Source organism: Fistularia commersonii, chromosome 23 (assembly GCF_037954325.1).
Source record: "Fistularia commersonii isolate RoL2024-O1a breed Wild chromosome 23, RoL_Fcom_v1.0, whole genome shotgun sequence".
In the NCBI taxonomy this organism is placed as follows: domain Eukaryota; kingdom Metazoa; phylum Chordata; class Actinopteri; order Syngnathiformes; family Fistulariidae; genus Fistularia; species Fistularia commersonii.
Window position 1 is genome coordinate 14316074 of NC_141306.1, and position 11693 is coordinate 14327766.

Here is an 11693-nt window from a genome sequence, read left to right on the forward strand (position 1 = left end):
CGTATTAGTATCAGTCTTGGTATTATAAATAATACAATAACACTGACAATATTAACCATTGATAACAATAATAATTATTATTATGATAGCAATTATTATTGTTACTATACTACTACTTCTACTACTACTACTACTCTACTCCTAATAATAATTATATTAATGATAATAATAATTATTATTTTAATTGTTATTATTCATTCATTCATTATTTGTCATTGCTATTGTAACTCTGTTTATGTTGTTTTGTTGTCATTTTTGGTCGTCTATTTGTATCCTTGTTGTTGTTGTTGTTGTTGTTGTTGTTGTTGTTGTTATTCTTGTTGTTGTTGTTGTTGTTGTTGAATCGGCTGTCTATTTATTTGTGGATGTCTTTTTCTATCTTAATTGTCTTCTAATTGTCTCTCAATTTATATTCATATTCATTGATACTATAAGTGTTACGCTGCTGTGACAAAATAATTTCCCCTTATAATTTCATTAAAGTATATCTTATCTTATCTTATTATTATTATCTGTTACTCTTCATTTATTTTCAAATCACTTAAACATGTTTAATGCTTTTTGACGACTCCCTGGACATCTCTGGCTTCTTATAATAATAATAAGAAAACATTTATTATTATGATTATTATTATCAGCAGTAGTAGTAGTAGTTGTAGCAGAAGTAGCAGTATAAGTAGTAGTAGTAGTAGTAGTAGTAGTAGGAGTAGGAGTAGTAGAAGTAGTAATATAATAAGTAGTGTAATAACAATAACAATAATAATAGAATAGAATAGAATAGAATAGAATAGAATAGAATAGAACATTTATTATGAAGATTATTATTAATAGCAGTAGTAGTAGTAGTTGTAGCAGAAGTAGTGGTATAATAACAACAACAATAATAATAATAATAATAATAATAATAATATAATTATAATAATAATAACCCGAATGTTAATAATAATAATACAATAATATAAAATAATATAATATAATATAACATAATATAATATAATATAATATAATGTAATATCATATAATATAATATAATATAATATAATATAATATAACACAACATAATATAATATAATATAATATAATATAATATAATATAATATAATATAATATAGTTGTTGTAGTAGAAGGAGAAGCACAAAAACAATAATAATTATTACTATAATAGTGATTATTCTTGTCAAACGCTCCAGACTGAAGTGACGGAGCCACAGGTGGAAGAGAGGCCACACAATCTTCCCTCTCCAGCCCGAGTCTAGGTTTCGCAAGGTGACGAAATACGAATCGGTATCACAACAATTAGAGCTTTCATTTGAAGAGCGGCGAAGAAGAGAAGCGATCACAAATCCCGTCTCGTTTTTATCTTTCGACCTTCGAAAAACCTCCGCGAGACGGGACGGTCGGTCGCTCGAGGACCGAAAACCCAAGGATGTCCGGCGCCACGGAGGGATGACGCCGCAGATCTGCCGCCGGATCGGCCGATGACGCGTCGACCTAAAGCCGGAACCCGATGCGGATTATCGTTTCAAACGTTTCCACCGACGGGAGAACATAGAAAGATCGTCCCTCTGCACCCTCGGCAAGTTTAGACATCTGGCCGCCGGCTCCTCCTTCCGCATGATGCATTGTGTTCCCAAATACCGGCGTGCGGAACGAAAAAAAAAGGAAGAAAAAAAAAAAAAAATCAGGTCAAAAACTGGTTCAAATTGCACAACGCGAGTCCCACTTATAAAAGAATAGGGAAATAGAGAAAAACGTAACCCGGCTAACAATCCGTGGGTCCTCGAGCCAGACGGGCGCCAACACCGAGTTCACCTTCTCATCCAGGTTCTACACCGATTCCAACGCCGTAAAGAGACCTTCGCGTCTGGACGGCGTCTGGACGTCGCCGCTGAACCTCCTGCGAGGGTTCAGCCCACGCAGATCCACCACAAATACAGACCTACAACCGTTCACCCTCTCATTTCCATGTCATGTAGAGACATACACCATCAATTGATGACGCCTGTCATGCTCACACACACACACACACACACACACACAAGGGCTCTGTGCAGGGCTCTCTAATGGGAGCTAATTGAACAGAACGGGGAAAAGATAGAAGCGGGTTCTGTTTCCTGCCTGCAGCTCCACCGTGGTAATTACACGGAAGGTAGACACGCGGCTGGTTCGGCTTAAAGTGAATATAATCGACGTACCCTTGAATACTTAAGGCTTTTCATTATGATAATATGGATGTAAAACATCGCGAGATACCGAGCGCTTTGTACATCACGTCATATCAAACGATCGCGCGCAAGAAAGGGCTCCGAACGGTTAGCGGCGATTGTGACGACGCGTCGGCCGACGTCGCCATCATAACATGGAAACCAGGAAAGGCACTTTTGTAGCGACTGAGCGCAAAAGCCAAGACCCTTCAGGCCTTCGAATCGCTCAGACCATTACAAATATCAAGCCAAATGCTAACATCGGGGCGGCGCAGCGGTTAGCGCTTCCACCTCGCAGCGACGTCCCCTTCCGGAAGCCTTTCCGTGCGGAGTCTCCGTGTTCTCCGGGTTTCGGTCCAAAAACATGCCCGATGGTCCACAAACGAGGGGTGAATGACCCGATGGATGGATGGACGGTCCCTGTGAACCCCAAACCAGACAAGCTCCAGCATGAGTGAATGAGTGAATGCTCGTATCGGTCCTAAAAAAGGTGTTGAGCAGAAACGTCCAACTCTTTGGGTTCCTCTTGAACGCTTTGTTTCCTGATCCGACCCGGCCTGGAGGACGTCTGTCAGGGTCCAGGTTGCGGTCGCTAAAAGAGTAATAGAACCGGAATCCGTGTGATATTTGTCCGACGCTGGATGAAGACGAACAACCGGCTCCTCGGTGTCCTCAGAAGGTCAGAAGGTCAGCTGACTCCTGCGTCTGGTTCGAGGAGTCGGTGGTTTCATTATCAAATGAAACCTGGGCGATTTGAGAAATGAAGGCGGCCCCGGAATCAAGCCCTGAGGAACTCCGCCGTTTACGTTTCGCTCTTTAATTGACTTTCTAAATTCGATATAAAACAGCGAAACCATGTGATCTGTCCCAAGACGGGATGACCGAAACGGTGATTTACTCAGGTCTGGTGGTAAAAAAGTGGGGAGCGCCGACCGGTGCCGGCTACGATTAATGGACGCTTCCAAAATTTAATAAACACAACACGATGCCACGATAGCGTCATAAATCTCACCGTTTTTTTTTTTTTCCACCGATATAATTCTGGCTCAGAGCTAATAGGAGCTGCACGCGGGCCGGTTTGCACTGAACCAATCATTTTGAAACTGAAATTTGACCGATACCATCTAACGAATCGCAGCCAGACTTCTATTTTTTCTTGTTTTCCAGAAAAACTTTGCGCACGGGCCGTTTCCAAACGTTCTGGGACAGACGATAAGGAGCTGTCGATTATTACAGCCAGCCAAGGCCAAATAATATCCACGGCTTCCCAGGCGGAGCTGCATCCACGAAGCCAAAAGACTGTTGCCGTGAGGTCATTTGTGAAGACAAAATACTCAATAAAACGGAGCAGCTGGGCTGGAGAGAACCTTTGAACCTCCAGGAGGTGCAATAAAATAATATCGGTCGTGATGAGAAGTTTTCCCGGGTGATGGAATCGGTCTGAGAACAAACGGTTTCAACCTTTCATTCATTCATTCATTCATTCATCAGGCGACTCCAATGAACTTCCTACAGGATTTTGGACCGCGGGAGAACCTGGAGGAACCCGACCAGGAACCTTCCAGCTGTGAGGAGAAAGCGCTAATCACAGTACCGCTCAGGTTGGAATCCCTGTTTTCAATTTTCACCAAAGCCTCCGATTGTGGCTTTGGCGTCCACCTCACTTTACAACGGATGGCGTTCACCCCTTCGACATGCACGAACCAAACCACGGGGAGCAACTGGAGATCTGGCGTCCGGCCCGAGGACTTTGGCGCGCAGACGGTGGGAGCCGGGAATTGAACCGACAACCTCCCCGTTTGAGCGGCGCCTCTTTTCGGAAAAGCCCAAAAGTCGCACTTTATGGGCACGAATCTAAGAACCGGGGCTCGACGACGATCCCCGATAATCAAATAGGTCAAAATTACAAACGACATTCGGAAAAACAACGGAAGACTCAGTTTCCACGCGCTCTAAATTTATCTGATCCGAGCAGAAGCTGCGGGTCGCGAAGGAACAAACCCAGGAAGCTTAAACGTTACCTTCGGTGAACTGCCGCGGTATGTCCGCCGCAGTCGCTTATGGAAAGCGTTGGAAAGGCGGCGCTCCGGAGAGGCCAAGAAAAACCAAACGCCGTCCGGCGAGCGAAAACAACCGCGTATCAACGTGTCCGTCAAACTCCCCGTGGCATTTCCAAAACCGTGTCGCGTTCAAAGGCGACAAAAATAGAGTATATGAGGCGAGACCACATACAATGCGTATGTGTCCAAATGTATCCCGACGTGTTCTGCGGACCATGTTTACCATCTCGCCATCCCAGGATTCACAAAAATAGAGCCTGTTAACTCTGACATTTGGGTCACGTGAAGGATTACATTCTTGTTTATTGATAGACTCAACCCCGCTGAACGTTGTAGCGGGATAACGGGAAATACGGTCACTAGCGACATCTGTTTTTTCCTTCATTTATATCCATACCGCTAATCCCGCGGCCGGGGTTAGGGTGAGGGGCGCGAGGCGGGGTTCCACCCGGATCCATCGCGGGGCCACAGATAAAGACGATAAAGAAGTATCACCATCTACTCGCTCATTCTGTAGACGCATGCTAGCATTCACCCTGTCACATGGGGAGAGCATGGAGACTCCAACCAGACACCTTCTGGCGCGACCTAAATCTGACTTGTTTGAACGTCCGGGCGAGAATCGGGCCATTTTTTTCCCATCGATACCCGAGATTGCGCGCCTGCACGGAGGTTAAAATCGAGCCTTTCTCACGTCGAGAGTCACAACTGTTCACCTGCAGCAAGGAAACAAAAGAAGAAAAAGAGTGAAGAGTCTCGGGCGTCGGCGTGTCGCAGCCTCCGGCCTCGTCCTTGTCTTTGCAAACCGCTGCTCTGACGGCTGTGTGGGTCTATGGAGTTCTAATTAGCTGCATTCACAAACAGCGTTGGGCTCATCAAAATGCCGAGGCCTGCAGAAAGCCACAGCAGGGGTGAGCAGAATGTGTGTGTGTGTGTGTGGGTGATGCATCTTGTGCATGTGTGTGCCAAAGAAATGTGTGTGTTGTTCCATATAAAACGAATCGAAAATAAAGACACACACGCGCGCAAGCAAAGTCAACAAAAATTAAGCCCTTTTTTTTTTTTTTTTTTTTTTTCCTCCCCAAACCGGTAACATTTGTTGTCCTGCTCGGTGTTTGCATTCGCCGCACGACAGCAAACAACATCGCGGAAACCGACACTCGCGAGCGACGACGTCCTCGCGAGCGAGCGGCAAACAAAAGACGCCACACGAGCCTCTTTGTGTTCCAGGAAAAACGAACAAAATGGCTCCCGGGCGCAACTTGCTCAGGAGAACAGGCGTGCCGACGCCACCGCCGTCCTCCCGGCTCGTAGCTTGTTGTATAAATCATGATACACAACAACAAGGTGTTTCCAAGCGGGAAGCAAAGACGCAAACGGCCAATCAGGTCTGTGCGTGCGGTAATATTGGAATCACTGATCAATAATCGGTCCAATAGAAAGTCTCCGTTTGTGCAGAAGGTCAAAATCAAATCTGGCCATCAGAGTTTTTCTCCGGTCGGTCAGACATGATCGTCGTCGTCATGCTCCATGTCCATGACACGCGTGTTCAGGGAGCAGTTACTTTTAGTGTGTGTGTGTGTGTGTGTGTGTGTGTGTGTGTGTGTGTGTGTGAGGGTTGATGGATTCAGCAGTGACCGAATGTCAAAAAGTCACTGAGTGATGAAAACTGGGAATGAATGAATGACAATTTAACTTCTGTACGAGTCTGTCACTTTTCAAAGCCTACACACACACACACACACACACACACACACACACACACACATGAAACAATGCAGCTCCTTCATCTAAGATGTGCCAAATATTGCATGTTTGGATCTTCATATAGAGTGATTCATTCATTCATTCATTATCTATCCATCCTTCAGAGGTGGAGTCCCAGCCAATCACAGAATAGAATTCACTGCTCTTTAAAAAATAATTGTAAAAAAAAAAATAATGAAATCAATTTAAAAATATCAGATAGTGTAAAAAAAAAAAGAACAATATACACAGATTATTGCAAACAAACTAGCAGGACAAAACAGCTGCTTACAGCAGCCTGATAAATGAATAAATGTATGAATGAGTGGATGAACAGACGGATATTCAACCATTTACTCCCTAAATCACGTGTTTTGCCGTCTGGTTCCTAAATCCGGCCCGTTCCGGGTCTCCGGAAAACCTCCTGCAATGCTCCTCCATTCAAAACAAGTTCTTTTCTGTCAAAGCAACAAAGTGAAAGACGCCCGTCGGAACGTTGACGTGGCACCGAGTAGCCCTTTTGTGCAAAAACCGCAGTACAACCGAGTACCGCTTGAAGAAGTACACCTTCAGAAACAAGGTCAAGGCGTCAAACCGCAGGTCTGACAAACACAACGCAAGACGTAGACGAGCGATCGTCTCAGCTCGGGTTCCCCGCGTAAGGAAAATAAAAAGAGGAAGCAGCTTCGCACCGGCAAGCAGGTGTACGAGGGTGGAAAGAGAAGAGGGTGGAGGGGCGGCGAGGCTGACGTACTTGAGCCGGAGAAATGTCCGCTCCCCAGGGAGGTCGGCCCGTTCTTTCCACTGCTAACAGGAGGGGAAAACATCTATAAGACAAACAGAGCGCAGGTTACCACGGAGAGCGCCGACGCCGCAGAGCTTGCAAGACCACAGAGGACATCGCCGCAGCTACGCTCGAGGCGCCTCATTCCGACGCGCCGGGGGAAACGTTTGGCCGAGAAGCGACGACGAATCGAATCGTTGGTCTACGTCCCCCTGAAAGACGGCGCTTCGTCCAATTTTAGGCGTTTCCGCAGTTTGTTTAGCATCAGGTCTGATCGGCGGAGGCTCCTCCTGAGCTACAAGGAGGGTACGAAGCGTCGTAAAGCCTCGTATCGCCCGACATCCAATCCTTCCCGAGTCCCTTCCAGGTCCGGGCGCTCCTCAGGGGTCCATCTGAGGCCTCCAGCCAAATAGCTCGTTGGAGCTAATGTCAACAACTCCGAGAGGAGGGAGGACCTCGGTCGGGATCTTCTGAGAAATACCGAAGCGTGGAATCGTCCTGGACGACGTTCGGTCATCCGGAGGACCCGCCGGACGAGTCTTTTCTCGTTAGCATCGCAGCTAACGGAGAGCCGGCTAACTTGAGTCCATTCTCGAGTTCTGGACGCCGTTTCCACCAGACTCGGGATTTCGCCGCTACTTTCAGGGGGACACGAACGCGCCAATCCGGGCCTTCGGCGAACGTTTCCGCGGACTCTTCTGGAATGAGACGCCTCGACACTACTTGATATCTGACTTAAAGATGGAGGATAATGATCGTAGCTAGACGCCATCTGCTCTAAACAGGAACATCAAGCCCACGCGGAGACAGACGGAAGCCGATCCCCGCCGAGCTTCCCCGGACCCCGGCAGACGACCCCGCTCCCACCCCGGTAAGCATCGTAAAGGTGATGGGGGGGTTCTCGGCGACGGCGAGCTCACACTTTTCAGATGCGAAGAGCTTTTCCGTTGCGAGCGGGAACGGGATCCCGGCCGGACGCAAGAGGGCGGGATCGGGATTATCGGCCGCTAGAGGCCTTCGACTGCTTCTCGACAGACTCTGACAGCGACCGGGGGAAAAACCTGGGATTTCAAATTTCGATATAAAAATCTACCTGCCGCCTTCACTCGCGCGTCAATTTAAATCGTTTTATTATCATTATTTTGGAAAATGGTTGAAGGGATGCAAAGTGTGAGTCGCATCGGAATCACGCCGACAATTTGATTCGATTTTTTTTTTTGTTTTGAAATAAGGTTTGGATTTAAATCAACCCCTCCCGCGCCTTAAAAAAGACGACTAGCGCCGCCACGTCTGCATCCCACGTCGGGGAAACACACCGAGCCGCCGGCGTGCGTCGGAATCCAAAATATCGGCGTGATATTCGGAGATTTTCCGGGCCTCGGCTGCGACCTCCCGCCCCGCTCAGGACGATAAATCCAAAGGCATGCATTGATCATATCGATTATATTTCCATATTCCGGGGGGTTTGAGAAGTTTCCCGCCTCCCTGCGTCCAGCATCACGCCGTCTACATCTTGTCATCCCATCGTCTGCATCCAGAATCTGCATCCGGGTTTCATAACGGGATTAAAACTTCTCTCTCTCTCTCTCTCTCTCCTCGGTGTATCTCAGTTCACCCTCCTCCTTCTCTTCAGACCAAAGTTGCTCCCAGAGGGGGAGGAGGAGAAAACATGGCCGAGAGCGAGCGAGCGAGCGAGGGATGGGAGGGGAGGGGAGGGGAGGGGAGGGGGGGCCGTTTCCTGTGCGTTAAGTTCAACCACACCAGCAGCCGTTCTTGTCAAAACCCACGCCGTTTTTGCTTTTTTTTTTTTTTTTTTTTTTTTCGGTTCGGTTTTCGAACGAGCGAAAACGGTGGAGGGAAGGAAAAAAGAAACACATTCCCTTTCCGTCATCCTTTCTTTTTTCCTTCTTCTGTCCGTTCAACGTCAAGCCTTTCGCATCTGAAACACTCGGAAATAGTGCATGGAGGGGAGGGGAGGGGGCGGCCTGGAAACTCACACAGACAGACGGGAAAATAAAAAGGTATAAAAGAAAATAGAAGCCTTTCTTTCCTCTCTACGGCCTATCAGACAGAGCAGGATTCATCAACATCATCATCATCATCATCGTCATCATCATCATCATCATCATCATCATCCTACACATGAAGGGAAAAGTGACTGAAAATGAGATATACTACCATGGATGTTGGGAACATTTTCAAATCGCTGTTTCGCATCTATAAGACAACAAAATTACCAATGCAGCATCACAGTTATCTCTAACACGCACACACACACACACACACACACAGAGGAACAAACAATATGCACACTTTGCTGTTGAGTTACTTCAAACTTTTTCTTTTTTTTTTTTTTTTTTTTAAACTTAAACAGGCTTTAAGGGTGATAATATTGCAAGTCATTTAAAAAAAGGGGGGTGTAAACAGCGCTGGCTGCAGGGGGAGGGGGGTACCCTCCCCCCCCCCCCCACTCCCCTCCCCGGCGTCTGATCGGAGCCTGCAGCCGAACCAATCAATACAATCGATCATGCATGCGCTTTTTGTCTATTTTTCAGGGGGGTTCCTCACCGCGCTGAAGTCCAGCAGGTCGCTCAGCTCCTTGTCGGTGCCCAGAGCTGCCATCCGCTGCTGGTGGTGCATTTTAGCCCCGAATCCCGCGGACCTACAAGAACATGGAGAGAGACGGGAGACGTGGATGGACGGGGGAGGATAGTTGGATGGACGGATGGACGGATAGATGGATAGATAGATGGATGGATGGATGGATGGATGGAGAGGGAGGTAGAGGAAAGCAGGAAGAACCCCGTCTCTCTCTCTCTCTCTCTCTCTCTCGCTTTCTTTTTTTTTTTTGTGCGCACCGCTCCGCTCCGGATTCCTTTCTCCTCCACCGGCGACAGATAAATCCAGTAAAAAAAAAAAAAAACAAGAAAAATAATAACAAAAAAATGTTTAAAAAAGAAAAAAAAAAATTAAAACCTCAAGGGTTCGATCGCAAAATCTAGTCGTGGTTCATCCTCGAAGGAGCGGGAGGCTCCGGTTCCTGGTTCGGCGGCGGCGCTGGTGGAGGCGGGGGGGCGAAAGAAGAGAAAAAAAGTGAAAGAAAGACAGGAAATAATGAGGAAGAGGAGGGGAGCGGGAAGGGTGTGTGTCCTCTTTTTTCCTCGGTTGTTGTTGTTGGTTTTTTTTTTATTATTATTTATTCATTCCCCCTCTTCTTGCCACCGCCGGGCGGAGAAGTCCGAGCTCCGCCGCGTCAAGGCGCGGATCGTCCGCGGCGACTGGCCGTCGGGCTCCGGTGTAAAAAAAAAAAAGAGAGAAAAAAAAAAAGAAAGCAAAAAGGGAGAGGAAGAGCCTGTCCGAGAGGAAGATCGGCTTTTTTTTTTTTTTTTTTCTCAAATAAAAATAGTTTTTTTCGGCGGCGCGTCAAGCGGACGATCCAGGCGGGGCTGCGCGCTGCTCCTGGCCGGCCGAGGGTCGCCTCCGCGCGGCTGCGGCTCCTGAAGATCCCCGGGCGCGCAGCACGGAGCCCATGTGCGTCCGGAGCAGCCTGGGTGTGAGGAGTGTGTCGGTGCGGCCACCTAACACACACTCCGGTCCAACGCCGCTGCCGGGGAGAGAGAGAGAGGGGGAAGAGATGATCTGCTGCGGAAAGAAATAAATGTTAGGACTATTCGCTTTGATTGATCGGCTGATCGGCGCCGTGATTGGCTGTGGATTCCCACCTCTGTGCTAATGAGGCTAATTTAGCAAGGAAAAAAAAACAACAACAAAAGCTTTACTTGTCTTCCTTTGCAGCTCGGAAACAAACAAACAACTTTTTTTTTCTGGATCAAATCAGTCGCAAAATATTTATCATTTTGTCTCCCGCATGTTTATTTCCACATGTTTTAATCGGTCACGCCCGTCACGGCGCCAAAACCCGCAGATATTTGGTGAAACTTTGCTCTTTTTTTCGCCGCCAAACAGCGTGCCGTCGCACCGCCGACCTATTTCGGCTTAAATCGCGCTCCGCATGCGCAGGTTTCCTCTGGAAAAGGAAATAAAACAGGCTTGTCGAGGCGTCAGGCCCGAGGCGTCTCCCCGCTGACCTCCGCGGGTCTCGAGCCGACCAATCGGGTCCGACCGCAAGTAAACGCCGGCGTCGGGTCATTTCACCCAAACAGCTGATTGTGAGGATGGAAATCTGCGGAAAACGCAGGAAGTCGACGGTTGGTTTTTAAGCGATGCTCGGATCCCGGGGACGCCGCTTCGGTGTCAGCGGAGGCGTTGGCGGCGGCGGCGGCGCCTGCTTGGATCACCATGCCAACAATATCAAATGTCACACACATTCAGCACATGTATGTTTTTCTAAATGTTCACTAATCACTAATTCACCTCAATGTGTGTGTGGATTTATTCCCACTTTGGAAAGGAAGCAATACGGCAATTCATGTATACACACACACACACACACACACACACACACACACATATTTATAATATAGACAAACATGGTTATCTATGTGTGTGTGTGTGTGTGTGTGTATACATGAGAATGTACTTATCCATTTCTCTGAGAACCATTAAAGCATATATATGTGTTCATGTATATATATATGTGTACACATATATTTGTGTGTGTGTGTGTGTGTGTGTGTGTGTACATATGTGGATATTTATCCATCTCGTTCTCTGTATACAAAAATAGAGGCACACAACTATATGAATATAGTGTGTTTGCATCTATCTATCTATCTATCAATTGATCGATCGATAGCTGATCTATCTATCTATCTATCTATCTATCTATCTATCTATCTATCTATCTATCTATCTATCTATCTATCTATCTATCTGTCTATCTATCAATTGATCGATTGATAGCTGATCTATCTATCTATCTATCTATCTATCTATCTA

At 47.0% G+C, this 11693-nt stretch overlaps 1 protein-coding gene across 9 annotated transcripts in view; it reads right to left on the reverse strand.

The window, feature by feature from the left end:
• Positions 1 to 10132, reverse strand: part of tcf4 (transcription factor 4) — a 184614-nt gene extending 174482 nt beyond the window's left edge. For 4 of the 9 annotated variants that reach the window (XM_086170647.1, XM_086170651.1, XM_086170645.1 and 1 more), the window contains exons 1-4: positions 9653 to 10132; positions 9363 to 9456; positions 8973 to 9011; positions 6765 to 6837 (exon numbers count right to left, since the gene is read on the reverse strand). In XM_086170647.1, the coding sequence (XP_086026773.1) occupies positions 6765 to 6837; positions 8973 to 9011; positions 9363 to 9434 (184 nt within the window). In that variant the 5' untranslated portion in view covers positions 9435 to 9456; positions 9653 to 10132. The other 5 variants (XM_086170648.1, XM_086170652.1, XM_086170646.1 and 2 more) reach the window with 2 other exon arrangements.
• Between the last annotated feature and the right edge of the window lie 1561 nt (positions 10133 to 11693).